This window comes from Euprymna scolopes, chromosome 39, assembly GCF_053919585.1.
Source record: "Euprymna scolopes isolate OS-2025 chromosome 39, ASM5391958v1, whole genome shotgun sequence".
Lineage (NCBI taxonomy): Eukaryota > Metazoa > Mollusca > Cephalopoda > Sepiida > Sepiolidae > Euprymna > Euprymna scolopes.
In genome coordinates this window covers 39,124,417-39,139,742 of record NC_136520.1, presented here as the reverse complement: position 1 = coordinate 39,139,742, position 15,326 = coordinate 39,124,417, and the positions used below count along the sequence as shown (strand labels likewise).

The 15,326-nt window shown below is 35.0% G+C and overlaps 1 protein-coding gene across 6 annotated transcripts in view; it reads right to left on the bottom strand.

The window, feature by feature from the left end:
• LOC145263764 (partitioning defective 3 homolog) overlaps positions 1–15,326 on the bottom strand; it is a 522,695-nt gene that overhangs the window by 176,903 nt on the left and 330,466 nt on the right. For all 6 annotated transcript variants that reach the window (XM_080120803.1, XM_080120802.1, XM_080120805.1 and 3 more), the window contains exon 5: positions 11,901–12,064. In XM_080120803.1, the coding sequence (XP_079976929.1) occupies positions 11,901–12,064 (164 nt within the window). The remainder of the gene's footprint in view (positions 1–11,900; positions 12,065–15,326) is intronic.

Genomic DNA, 15,326 nt, shown 5'->3' with positions numbered 1-15,326 from the left:
CTCCAAGATTAAACAGAATATATATATATATATATATATATATATATATATATAATAGATAAAGAAAAATCAGTCAAATTCGACATCCTATATATATATAAAATAATAAGAACATATGTAAAGTAGAAATTTATAAAAAGTTTTTATTCGACAGAATACTTCAAAGCTGATACCTAGGTGCTCCTTAATCCGCGGAGTTTCAAAGAATGCAAATTCTTCTAATCACAGGAAAAACAGCAAAACAATCCAATAGTCACAATAAAAACTTTTAACCTTTCTATGTATTTGCTAATTGCTGCATAGGATGAAACTAAAAGTTTTATGATTTGTAATCACAAAACTTTAAAAACATAAAAATATAAAAATGGAAAAATAGTTCATGCGGACAGTTTATACAGACTTCAATATTAGAATAAAAATAACCAACCGTAATTAAAGGAGTCCAGTGTAATGGACGTTATTGTTTGCAGGTAAATGAACCGACAGCACCTGCTGTCGGTTCATTTATATATATATATATATATATATATATATAGCATTTCATCTGGCAAATCTAGATTTGATTCTGCCTGCCTTGTGAATTACGGATTTTTTTCAATCAGTTAAATTCACATAACGAAAAAAGTAATTCTAATGTATTTGCATATAATAGATAAATTTCATTCTAAATACTATTTTTCTATGTTTATTGATCCATGTACATTAGTCAATTACATCAGTGCATTTGTAACATAAGGACAAACGAAATGTCCAGAGAAAGAGAGGGCCTAATCGAATAAAGTCATTCATATTAATATATATTACTATAATTACTTTTTAGTGCTTACAGACACTAGTGTTTTATCCTTTTTAGGAATCATCAGTGCAGGAAGTCACAATTGACACCGGTTGGGAGATTCGAACCTGGCCACGAAGCCATCTCTGACTCCATTAGCAAGGAACAAACCACTCGGCCAATGTTAATTGCGGTGAGAACATAATTGAAATTAATATTTATATAAAGTGTAAATGTCATTCAAGAAGGCTGAGAGTGATCTTATGATTTTAACATCACGATCTGCACACGTAGGCTTAAGTGACAGACTTATTTCATTTTAACATAAGTGCTCAACAATAAGAACTGTCTTAAATAGACAGACATAATATATACATCTAAAGAAACCGAGTATTTTATAACACACATAATAAAATAGCATGGCATAATCCGGCTGGATCACCAAAGTTAAGCAACATTGAATCTGGTCAGTACGAGATTTCCAAGTGATGTATGTGCTCTCCGCTTATTTCAGCATTGTTTTCAGTCATCCTGAACTTCTCTTTGTCACAGGACTCAAACAGTACCAATTCAGGAGAGGTGTGATTGCACAACCCTTTGCATCACAATTACATGCGCGGCTGCCCTTACAGGAGGTATCCTTTGTCTTTAGAGACTGAACGGAGGCATCGATAATAAAATAAAGCAAATGTAGTTTGACCTTTACTCCTGATCTGAAATGGAACACGTACATCAAGTCTGTTGCCAAGGTCGCTGGAAAGATGGTGGGATCCTTCTACCGCTCCAGAAGATATATCACTACTGATGCAATTCTCTATCTATATAAAAGCCAAGTACGTCCAAGGATGGAATACTGTTGCCATATCTGGGCAGGAGCTGCAAAAAACAGCCTATCCTGCCTTGACAGAGTACAAAATAGACTTCGTGGCTTAGTGGGGGATGCCCTTTTCTCTACCCTGCAACCTCTCTCCCACAGAAGAGACGTTGCGAGCCTGTCCTTGTTTTATCGTTATTTCCATGGCAGGTGCTCGTCTGACCTCCAATCTCTGGTCCCCCCTCGCCAATCTTTCACAAAAAACACCCGTCTAGCTGAATCCACTGTGAAAAATTTCCTCCACTCTATATCTGTGCCTAAATCAAAACGCGGATTCCATGAACAAAGCTTCTTTCTTAGAACTGCACGCCTGTGGAACTCTGTTCCGTCTGCCTGCTTCCCACCGGACTACAACTTGGATGTCTTCAAGTCCAATGTTAACAAATTCCTAATGAACCGCCCCCTTAAGTAAACACTTCATCAAATCTCCACACTAACGTAATGTACTTGCAATAACCCTTATCCCTGAGTGGCTTCCGGGCCTTGATAAGTGGTGATCACTGTGTAAAAAAAAAAAAAGTTTAAATTCCTATTGATACTAAGTTCAACATATTGCAGATTTAGCACTTGCATAGGCTGATTTACTGCTAGAAAATTCTCAATTACAAAAGGAATATAACAACGGAAAACAAAGAAACCAACTTAAATGGTAAAATAGAAAACGGAGATCATCAGCTGTTTACCATGTAGCTGTTTCAGAGATTTAAAAAACAAGATAGTTGTTAAATTTATAGCTCTCCAGTGGAAAATACTATTTCCCTAATAACTAAATACAGATATAGACAATTATTCAGTTACTATTTTACAAATATAATAATTTAAAAAAATTTCTCTATTATAGAAAAGGAACTTTGTATGTGCGAGTTCGTTCTCTATAAACTCCGCAACGACTGGGCCGATTTTTATGAAATTTCACACAAATGTACTTTATGTATCTGACAATGTTCTAAGATAGGTTTTGTATCGAAGACATTCGATAAATATCAATAATTAAAAGATTCCGATGCAAGAGAGAACAGGCAATTTTGACCAAAGTTAACACCTTATACAGCCTAACATGACAAGTGCATTTGAGAAGTTTTATTACCACACAAGCAGAAACGCTCAGCATATGAAATCAACAGTAGGTTCTTTGATATGACAGGGGAGCGTTCAAAATGAATGTTTCTGTTGGAAGCATAATACTTGACTTTTGCATTTTAAACTTTAATTCAAGCCATTATATAAAAATAATGTGATAAAATCAACAATAGGTTCTCTACAGTGCAATGTAAACTACAATATAATGTGGACTAAGTCACTGCAAGGAGGCATGTAATGCTTCCTCCCAATATACTGCAATGGGTTCCCGACTAGAGCAGACAATCAATCGATTTGATTTAAAAATGGTCGATTTCATTGATTTTGATGACAAAAATATCGGAGGGTAAAACATCTGCTGATCATTCAATCCCAAGCAATGTCGGGTCTCCCTGCTAGTAATATATAGCTTTATAAGTAAATAAATAATTATACTAATACTATCAAAACATTACTCTTAAGTACTACGTTGCTATATATTAGTTAGCATATTAACGTATAGAAATAAAGAGGCATAAAAAAAGTTTCCGTATCTTTGATATAATATATATATATATATATATATATATATATATATATATATACACACACACACACACTAGCATAGGTGCTCGGTATGCAAAGTGGTAGTAGGCAGGCATGCTTGAACCCGTGACGCAAAGGTAGAAAAGAAAGTGAAAGAAAATCTGACGTCTTACTGCTACTCCATGACCAACTGGAAGTTTGGGACGTTAAATTAGGCAAAGTCAATCCAACTGCTACGATGTCTTTCAAAAATGGCTCACAAAAAATCGACCCCTTCTTGTAGAAAACTGCCCAGTTGAGGGTGAAGAAATGAATGTTTTCTGACAATTTTTCGATATATTTGTCATCCAAAATGTTGAGCTTCAAAACAATACCGATCTCGTGAAAATCCGTCACCTCTGTCAAAAGTTTTAGGCAGACATACAAACATACTTTCATACTTTCATACATTTAAACAGACAGGTGATATTTATATTATAGATAACAGGAAAAATCTTAGTTACTGAAGAATCAGAGCTGTAATAGTATGTTTTTCAGTCCTGGGGTGCAATTAAAAACAAAGTCCTTTACCCAGATCCAACAATTTTTCTCCAAATAAAATCTTACAAAAAAATCATTAACGTAGATGTCGGCAATGCAAGTTGAAGCAGCTTTTACTGTGGTCTCATCCTGCATCAAAACAGTTTTAATGATAGCTGTCATCATTAAGTGTGCTATGTTTAGGCCAAAACCTAAACATGTCAAACAATATCGTTTCCCCTTGATTATCATTGTCTGAAATGCTCATAATTGACTCATCGACACATATCTGCAGGTCGGCTCTCTTCAAATCCAGCAGTGCTACATTACTCCCTTTCTGATGCCACTCTCTTAGCTTAGCAGCACACACATTTGCGTTTCCGGTGAAAGCATTAAAATGTTGATTCAATTCTCGATAATCCATCACGGGCCGAATTTTGTCTTTAGTAGGTTGTTCAACAGTTGTTTGAGCTGAATTAATCCTTTGTGTTGTCCCAGGCGTTCCTATGCGTATGGTATTAACCAACCGTTATCAATTCATGTCTGAAGTTCTTCATATGCTGCCCTATTCTTGGTAGAAACTGCATACTCTGGAATGGTGTTCCACAGCCAATCTGGTGCCCGGCTCGTGGTCCATTTCCACTTCGCAGTCTACACCCTTTCATTGCCATCAAACGTAACATAGAAGCCTTTTTCCTCAATAGACATAGCTGCACAGACTTCTTTTCCTCCAAGTGTTACACCTCCAGTCGCTGTCATCATGACGCCTCCTAGTACTTGTATTGCATCAATTCCAATCAACATGTCGTAGCCAAAGGGTTTTTCTTGCATCACCAGAACGTTATCTTCAGCTGTGTTACCCTTACCAGTACAGATTGTGACAGTCCCTATACTACAACATATTCCGGATAAGCCATTGATGTTCATAACGCTGACTGGTTGCTTCCGATACATCTGACAGCAATGTGCACTAACTATAGACTGGGAACACCCCATGTCTATATGTGCTGAACACTGTACATAGTCAATTTTAACGCCAATGACAGGCAATCCTGTGTTTATTGGTTGACAGGGGACAAGAGTGGCGATAGTACCTTGCCCCCAACTTTGTTTCTTGAACAGTTGCGAGATGTGCTTAAACTTATTGCAGCGATAACATTGATAGCATTGTACTGTTCTGTGCTTGTGGATACACACTCCTTATATTACTTTGACTCTGGTACTCTTTAGCAAAATGATTGACCTCCCCACATTTATAGCACACTGGGCTCTCGCACTTATTGCTACCTGGGAGAGAATCCACATTGCCTCCATGTGGTTCAAATGCTGCATGTCGAATACTTGCTGCTGCTACAATTGGTTACTATCCCTTACAGATGTTTCGAGCACGGGCCAATAACTCGCCCATTGTCAATTTATCAATTCGTGATGATGCCCACAACAGTTTACTGATCTCAGGTACGCCTACTAAAAAGGCACAGCTTAATATCTTGTCATTGACTCCACCAAACGGTACAAATAACTTCCGTAAATCGGCTAGGCACACGTCAAATGTTTCCTTGGGGTGAAGTTGCCGGCTCGTGAACTGTTGCTATGCAACAAACGGATCCGTACCAAGCACTGTATACAGGCTCTCCTTGAGTTCACTCCAGTCTAGTTCATCCCCGAGTTGCAGGTAGACTGCATAGGCCCCTCCGGTTAATCTCAATGGGATGACTGTGGCTGGTTCTCTAATTTACTCGTCTCATGCTCACTTCACGCTCGCTTTTATAGACCAGTTTTATTTTCATAAACATTCACAGTCGCGTGAGTATTTACCATAAAACAAACTGTCTCGCCATGTTATTTTTTCCTTTCCTTTCTCTTTCGTTTTGCTCCACGACCGACCCTTTGAATCATGCACACATGCTAGTCAAGTCAGTCACGTGTTTCCCTACAAGATCTAAATATATATCAAACAGTTATAAACGGCAAAGACAATGCTATACTTTATTTTATTTATAACAAAGCCCTATAACAAAATCAAATAGCTTTTTATAAGAAATCAAAATGATGGCGATTATTATTCCATCAAACCAAAAAAAGGAAAAAATTCTTCTCAGTTTGTAGAAAGGGAATCCGGTACAATTCAATATTTTGTGGTAAATGCAAACATTAGGAACACAAGAAATGCAGTGGAATTATTGGTAGAAAGAGACTGTTACCAATTTGCATACATGTAAGGCAATACAGATGTATGAGAATTCATACGTGAAGAAAGTATATTGATAATTCAATGAAAAAGTCATCAAGAAACTTTGGATTTTTAAACCCGTATCTTCAGATATTTCAACTTGCACTGCAAACGGACATCATAAAAACTAAAAAAAAATGATAAAAATTTAAGCATGTAACTCCAAGCGGTCAATATCTTGCATGATTTAAGCAGAAAACCCTACAGGAAAACTTCCAGTCTGTAATAGTGGAATTACTAAGCTGGTTTCCTTCAATAATTACAAGAAACCTTCTCAACCACAAATAGCCATGGTTAATGATACATTACCTGAAAGTACTTTGTTCAAACTCTTCGGCTTAACGTTCACAGGGAAGACGAGTTGGAACAGATACATCAAGGGCATGACCAAGGCTGCTGAAAAGAAGGTGGGCTCTCTTTACCGTGCTAGAAAGTTACTTATGCCTGAGAGTATCCTATACTTCTACAAAGCAACCATTCGCCATGTATGGAGTACTGTTGTCACATTTGGGCTGGTGCACCTGCTACCATGTCTCCCTCTTAGAGAGGGTTCAAAAGAGAGCTGCAAATTTAATAGGTCCCGCACTGTCGGCTAAGCTTCAACCTCTTCCCATCAACGAAATGTTGCATCCCATTGTCTATTTCACAAGTATTTTAATAGTAGGTGCTCCGATGAACTACAAGACCATGTACCCCTCCTCAACATAAATACCTCTGACAAACCCAACAAGCAGCAAAAATCTCACCCTTACACAGTAGAGATTCACAGATGCCAGAAAGCTTTCTATAGTAATAGTTTCTTCCCAAGAACTGCTAGACTGGAATTCCCTTCTGGGTTCCTGTTTCCCTGACTGTACTGATATGCAGAAGTTCAAGTGCAATGTAAACAGACATCTTGCTGCTCAACTCCCTACATAGTATCCCTGCAAATTATGTCCCAGATAGTAGCCCCTTACATCAAAATGGTACTGTAGGGTAAAAAGACAATAAAAAAAAATGTAAACATGAATAAATAAAAAATGCTATAAATCAGCAACCGCTTGCAGATTCAAATTTTCAGAATTTAAAAAAAAAATTTATGATGTCAATCTGTGGTGCAAGTTTCCCCCAAAAACATGAGGATATGGATTTCAAGACGTGGATTATTCGACAGAGAATTACTCTATATCCCGATGATGAAGCTATTAAGATTGTCGAGAAGTTTTGCTACCTTCATAACATAGGAGCACAGGGTGGAGTAGGTGCTAGTGTGGTTGCAAGAGTAAAGAGTGGATGGAGTAAATTCAGAGAACTTCCGTCATTATTAAGCAACAGAGCGTTCCCGCTGTCGATCAAAGGAACAGTCTATCAGACGTGTTTGCTGTGTGATAATGTATGGAAGTCAAACCTGGTCAGTGAGGGTTGAGGATGCGTGTTGCATGGAGAGAAATGATATGAGAATAATATGTTTAAATCTGGACAGCATAGTTTGATGCATACAAAGGAATAGACTTTATTGGTGTAGCTACATTGAAAGAATGGATGAAAATCTTAGATGTAGAACAGTTAAGATAGCAGGTTCAGTTGTCAGAAGGCCAAGAAAAACATGGAAGGAAATGATAAAAATGGACTCGAGAGAAACAGGGATAAATGGTGAGGAGGAGGTTAATTTAAAGTCAATTTCTTAGAGCCGTCCACCATATGTCAGCATGTAAATCAGCTGTTAAACCGAATATGACGAATCAAGGTGCTCAATAATGGAGTGTTTGAGTATTGCTCGACTGAGCTTCAATCTAGGATCCCCCTCCCCCCTGCAAAACATTCGCAACAAATACTTGCCTAGCTACAACAACTGCCAACAATTTTTCTTATTCTCTATCAGTGCCTAAAACTAAGCAAAACTTTCAAAGTTTCTTTCCTAGAACTGTCCATCTGCAGAACAATACTCTGGGGCTGCTTCCTAGCTGAATATAACATGGTCGTTTTCAAGTCTAACCTAAAAAGGTTCTTGTTAAGCCGTCTTCTTATATAATCAAACCATATCCAAGTATCATATACGGCATAATCACATTGACATGAATCGAAGTATGGATGGATGGATATCCAAGTATCACCATTACCGATCATTACAGTGTTGTTTCACTGTCTCCACGAGACTCATTAATCCTTATCCTCGAGTAACCTTTGGGCCATGATAAGCGGCGATCCTCCTCCTCCTCCTTAGAGTATTAAAAAAAATCAATTTATCTTTTGCACTTTTAATATGACATCTATATAATGCGTTTTTTGCTTTCGCCTTTCTAATATATAAGGACCATTTTTATTCCTGGACAATGCCAAGTGATACTGCTGGTTAGTCTTAGTATTAACTTGATTGTAATTCAACAAACATTCCATATGACACTTGTCTGTTCTCTCGCATGAGAAATTTACACGATATGACCTTTTTTTTTTTTTTTTTAAACTGATAAAAACGTCTCGTAATTTCTACAATTTCTCTAGATTACTTGATACATGATACGCCGATGCTTCTAGAAACATTTTAAACTACTATTACATAAAACTTAGCAAAATGGAAGCCAGTGTGAAACAATAAGAATGAAGAAAAGAAAAAAAGACTTTTTAAAATATCAAATGAATAACAAATGAGCAACAAACTTTTATCACCGTTTCAAAAAAAAAAAAAAAAAAAGGTTAAATATAAAAAGTCAGAAAAGTTCCAAGATGAAGTACCGTTGCCACATCTAGGGAGGTGTCACTCAGAACACCCTTTCCAGCCTGGACAGAGCACAAAATTAACTTCACAATGGGTTGGTTGGTTGTTTTTGTTTTACAGCATATCAATACTTTTCAGGTTATTTAATGCAGAATCCAGTGATTTTTGAAGAAAAAGTTTTTTTAATAGAATATATTTGTTTTTTTTTTTCAAGTCGGTTTCTATTTAACCCATAGTTGGGACTCTACAGTTACTACCACTCTGGGTCAGAGTGGATCTGGAAGCAATTGCAATTAAAGGGTGGCTCCACACTCCCCAAAGCCCACAAGCTGGGGCCTCACCATCAGATATAGTTGAAGGTCATATCCAGGACCTTCACAATGGGAGATGATTCCCTGCAGCTTCTTTCTCACAGGACCAAAAAAAGAAAGATTTGATTTGGGAATTTTAAGACGGCTCCTGGTGTGTATGTGGTATTATGGTGACTAAGAACTATAGTTCAGATTAGTTTAGACAAATCAAAGGTACAGTGACAAAGATGACCATAGACCACTCTCCTTGCTTTTTTGATTGGCCTTGCACCTAATTTTGTTTTACGCTTTTTGTTTTCCGAAATAATATATATCACTAATCTTTCTCTATTCTATTGCTTTTTCCTCTTTTTTGCTCGACTGAGTTCCAATTTGTTTATCTCTATAAAATATTCTTCCCTAAAAACCCTAACAACACTTCAGAGCTTTTTTCATTCATGCATTTAAAACTAAACAGAATTTTCATGAAACAGGGTTTTTTTTTATAAACCTCCCCTCCTCACGTCTGTGGAACCGTTGCGATGGAACTGCTTCTCTGCAGTTCCATTGCAACATATCCATTTTCAAGTCCAATGCTACTAAACCACGCACTTAATCAAATGTTGTCCATTTCGTCCATTATTTAAAAATCTTCTCAGAATACCTATAATCATTATTTTTAATTATTTAATTTAATTGAATATTTATTGAAATTAGAAAAGAAAACTAGATTAGCATAAAACAAAATGACAATTTTTAAAAAATCCTATTTAAAAAAAAAAAAAAAGTATTAAGGTATTTTATGAGATGTAATCTTCTAGGTCTCAAAACAAAAGTTTGTATTTTAATTTTCTTTTATTTGAAAACATGAAAAATTTCGCCTTACTCAGAAAAGCAAAAAAAATAAAATAAAAATGTCTCCATCCGGACAACACCGGATAAATACTGCCAGTAATCTCAAAAAAAAAAAAAAAAAAAAAAAAAATTTGATTTGTTCATTTATTCAGTTTTCAATCTGTTCTCATCCAAATCTTACACTGACGCTGAGTTAATCAACGTTTGTTTCTCCAAAACTTTCGATTCTTGTCCAGAATTTCCCCCATATTAAAACAAAAAAATAAAGTAATAATCTACGTTCCCATGACGAAACGAGAATATCATAGTTCAAAAATAACGTAAATAGATCAAATAGTTTTATTTTTAAAAAAGAAAATCAAATTTTATGATGAACAGAAGAGCGGCCGTTTCGTCTGACATAAAAAAAAAAAAATTATTGAAATTAGTTTTACTTTTTTTTTTTTAAAAAGAATAATTGAAACTTTCGAAATATCTTTTTAAGTAATGAATAATTTAATAAAGATTAATTGTATTATTTCTATCCGTATAATTTTGTTAATTTTCATTGTATACTTTCGATAATGCCCTTTTCTTATATTTTATTTCAATAAATCGCTTCTTCACCATAGAAATACTGAAGAACAATAAAAGTGAAGGAATAGATTTCTCTTGTCACTGCTTCCGGTAGTGCTACGCCGGAAGTTAGGCAGTACATTAGGCTGACTATAACCACTTTTCCTGTATTAAAAATAGTTGAGGCCGTTTATATTTTATTTTGACAACTTGTATTAAATAAACGTTTTTTTTTAAAAATTCTTTGAATGTTTTACGAACAATCTAAATATGCAAACTGTCACAAAACTGATGCAATGTTAAATTTCGCTTCATTTCTCATGTTTTTATTCTGAAGAATATCAAAAAGTTAGAAAATTGAGTAAAACAAAATTTCATCAACTTTTAGAAATACAGACATGCTCCTGCTTTTCAAAACAGACGTGCAATGATGCATATCATTTAGATTCTTTGGGTCACCGTTCTAATCTTTAGTGTTATTTGCACAACGTTTCGGTTGATGTGACCTCTGAGCTTCTTCAGGTTTATATTGTCAAACTGGAATCTTTCTGTCAAACCCATGGCACAAGGGATAGAGTATTTGGTAAAATTCAGTTATAAAAGTCACTCTTCTGGAGTTTAATCAGCAGAGCAGGTAACACTCAAAATACAACTGCAAATTACTTAGGAATTCTACACAGTCATGGCTAACGGAATAAGAGCATACTACCTCTGTGGATTAAATAAAAAAGTCCCGTTCGAAATTCTGTTTAGAGTGACAGTTCGAAATTCTGTTTAGAGTGACAGTTTAGAGTTCGACAGGAAGATCCCCCCCCACCAAGTTTGACAGAAAGATCACCCCCTCCACAGAGTTCGACACAAAGATTCCAGAGTTCGACACAAAGATTCCAGAGTTCGACACAAAGATTCCAGAGTTCGACACAAAGATTCCAGAGTTCGACACAAAGATTCCAGAGTTCGACACAAAGATTCCAGAGTTCGACACAAAGATTCCAGAGTTCGACACAAAGATTCCAGAGTTCAATAGAAAGATTCCAGAGTTCAATAGAAAGATTCCAGAGTTCAATAGAAAGATTCCAGAGTTCAATAGAAAGATTCCAGAGTTCAATAGAAAGATTCCAGAGTTCAATAGAAAGATTCCAGAGTTTGACAGGATACACCTGAAGGAGGTTGGAGATTATATTGGTCAAAATGTGAAAATAACACTCAGGATGAGTAGTCCAAAGAATCCAAACTAATATGAATAATCAGTCCTCATCTAAAAAATACGGAATCATAACACCTGTAATCACGTAATTATTAAACCAATTTATTTAGTTTCCATTTAAAAAAAGAAAAATAAACAATTTATTTAAATTAGTTCTGTTAAATCTTTGTTGTTATTGCCAAAAGCACACGAAAGCCTCAATTAAAAGCAAATGCAGGAGAAAAAAAGAAATGAAAAATACGGGAAAAAAAAAAAACCCAAAAAGAAACAAAGATTAAAAGATAGGACTTACCTGTTTGGATGTAGAAGACGTGAACTCCGTATCATTTCCAAATGTTGCCCAACGTTTATGTACAATTGGAGTTTCAGATTTAACAGTAAGACTTGGAGATGGCTCATCTTCTCCAAGTCCCACAAGCGCAGGTTCACTGCCACGGCGAACTGTTAACCCAGGCCCTGGAAAATAAAACAAATTAAAAAACAAAAAAAACACAATTAAAAAACAAAAAACGTGTTTATATCTTTCTTAGAACAGTGTTGTTACAGTATGTAGTTATTTCTATTTCAATCTTTAGCTCTTTTTATCCAGCATGAAGAAAAATATTTGAAATTTTGTGGAAAAAATGCTATTTAATATTTGCATGAGAAAGTAAGTAACTATGATGAATGTATTTACATAGTTTTATTGCAAAAAAAAAAAAAAAACAAAAACAAAAAAAAAAAAACACTGGAACTGGAGTTTTTGAATTAAAATTATTTGTATTGAACTAATGCTGAATATACTTTTATGCCTGCCTTTTTTGTAGATTCTCAAAACAAGGTTATGTAGTTAAAATTATATATATAGTCATCCACATACAGTACTGTTTCACAGCTCATCAGTGTGGCTAGACAGGCAACTGCCTCAAGCCAGGATCAAAACCCGACCGCCCAAATGACAGTCCAAGCTCCTCACCATTATGCTTTATGGCTGCTGCTGTGTGGGTCATGAATTAACGATAGCTTATATTTAATTAACTTCTTGGGATAGTAATGACTAGGGCTATGACAAGAGAATACTCTTTTCATTGTTTTGACTCTTGAGTATATATCCAACACAGATACATTTAATCAATTGAGAACCACATCACTATCTAAAAACATAAGATATTAACTGTTGTCATAGCCCTAGTAATGACTAGGGCTATGACAACAGCATATTCTTTTCCTTGTTTTGACTCAGGTATATATCTATTGATATCTTATATGTTTTTATGTAGAGTGATGTAATCCTTGGTTGATTAATTGTGTCTGTGTCGGATATATACTCTAGAGTAAAAACAATGAAAAGAATATGCTGTTATCCTAGTAATGATGCTATATTCGTAAGAGCTTGCGTACAATTATTTCAGCCGCGGTACTGACATACAAGTATATAACAATTCATAAATTATAATTTTGTACAACTGAGCTTCATCAGCATATATCAAAAAAACAATTTTTCAAAAATTTCACAACCCACGAATAGGACCTTTCTTCTTAACACAGCGGGTATTCACTTTTTTTTTTTTTTTTTAAATCCCCAACATATATAAAGTATTTTTTCCTAGAACTTCCATTCGTAGAACAAAATACCATAAGATTATTCCACAACCTACTTCAATACAATCTGTATTATTCAGATTAATGCTCTCATATCGAGCACTATTCGCACAATATTTCAGCTGACGTCATCTGACTTTTTGCCTAATAATTTATCCATTATGCTACAAGTGAAAAATCAAGTTGTAAGTGACACTCTTCTGAAGGTTGAGAGTTCAATTCTCAGTGCGGACGATACAAAAAATATAATTACGAATTACTAAAGACTTATATCTGGTCATGACTGACGGAATGGAGACAAAGTGATTACGTACAAAATTTTGTGCAGGTTTCTGAGTTTGGCAAGATTTTTTTTTTTCTTTACAACCCCATTGTTTCTGTTATAAATGAGGGTGTTGGTACATCATAAGTATTAATGCCTTGTAGAATATTATACCCAAAGATGAATTGTGTAAGTGTATATAGCACATGAAGACACAAAAATGGTGAGAGAAATGAGAATACTCAGAATTGACTTGTCATGGACATTTTATTTACAAGAAAGCAACACATAGTATGATACAAATTACATCAGTCTTAGTTATATATTACTTAAGTTTATGTGTCAAAACTATCACAAATAAAAGTAATATATCTCTATCTTCATTTACCCAAATTCAAAGTCATTCTACTGTTGGCGCCCACCAGCATATATCTTTTGTTGTTCTCGCGTCTCCATGCAAGGATTCATACGACACAGGTAAAAGGACGGAGATAATTCTGCCTGAAACAGAAAAAGGAGTTAGCTCCCCTTGATTTTAGTTCAATAGTAAGAGTTCCTCTCATCGAGGAAAAATACTCCAACCGACAATCTCTTTAATCCTTATTCTTGAGTAGCCTCTAGGCCTTGATAAGCAGTGATCCATTAGTTGAAAAGGGATTCAATAAGTAACTTAGCAGAAACATTAATCTCCATATTTATATGAACAAAATGCAAACCCAAATAAAAATTCTTTTATTTAAATGTAATTTTATAACATACCTTATTGGTACAATCTCCATATATAACAAGCCAAAAACTATATGATCCCCCGACTGATGCCTTTCATGTTTTTGAATAAAAGGTAATGAAGTAACTTTAGTAAAATCTCTATAACCACGACAAGGTATTGCTTCTGTAGAGTCAAATATTATGTTTCCATATCTATATCCATGTCATCTTGCTTTTGGGTAATTTTCAGCAAAATCTAATGGTCAGAAAAGATTCTATGTCCCGAAAAGTGCCATTTTTTGGTCATTTTGACCCCTTGGGGATGCAAGCAGAATTTTTATCAAAATCCGAGAATGTTACATTTCCTCCCTTGGGTAGTTGTAACTTCATGCAAAATTTCAGAAAAATGTAATGAGTATTGAGAAGTTTGGGAACAAATGGACGAACAGACAAAGGTCAATTCTAAGATCCAAATCCGACTAAGTTGGTGGATCAATAAAATGACTACAGAAATTCCCCTTTGAACAAGGCAAACCACCAGATTATACCGAACGAACGGAAGTAAATACAAAAACGAAAAAAAAAAAAAAATAATAAAATAATCAACCTAACGTGAGAATTTCATGTAATTTATTGTTTATTTTTAATTGTCAACTGTTTGTTGTTGTTTTATTTTTTTGCGTATGAAAGTTTTTTTTTCTTTGAATTAACGAACAACTATTTTTTTTTAGTTTTAAGGAACAAAGAACAAATGGGGGGGGGGGTTTATCTATACATTTTTCATAAAACTTTTTTTTTTTTTTCACAGAAAAGGTGTATTTTTTTTATATTTGTAACAATTTTGAAGGTTTCCTTTTTTTTTTTCTTTTTTTTTTTTTTTTTTTAGCTCACTCACATCTCTTTTGGCAACTCGGTTTCTCACTGGATAAGCTAACTCGGCATTTTCCAGGTAGTTTGCGTCATCCGCCAGGCGTTGCTGCATGATCCTCACTGAAATATGGGATTTAAAATGCAGTCGTACCAGAATTCGAAAAGATCCAGTATGTTTTATGGAGTAATTCCGGTTTCTGATTAGTCGACAGAGTGCCGTTTTATTTGATTGGTCAGTTCCTATCACCCTCGTCTGTAAATAGAACCTTTCAATTGTTTGTTTTTGTTTTTTTTGTT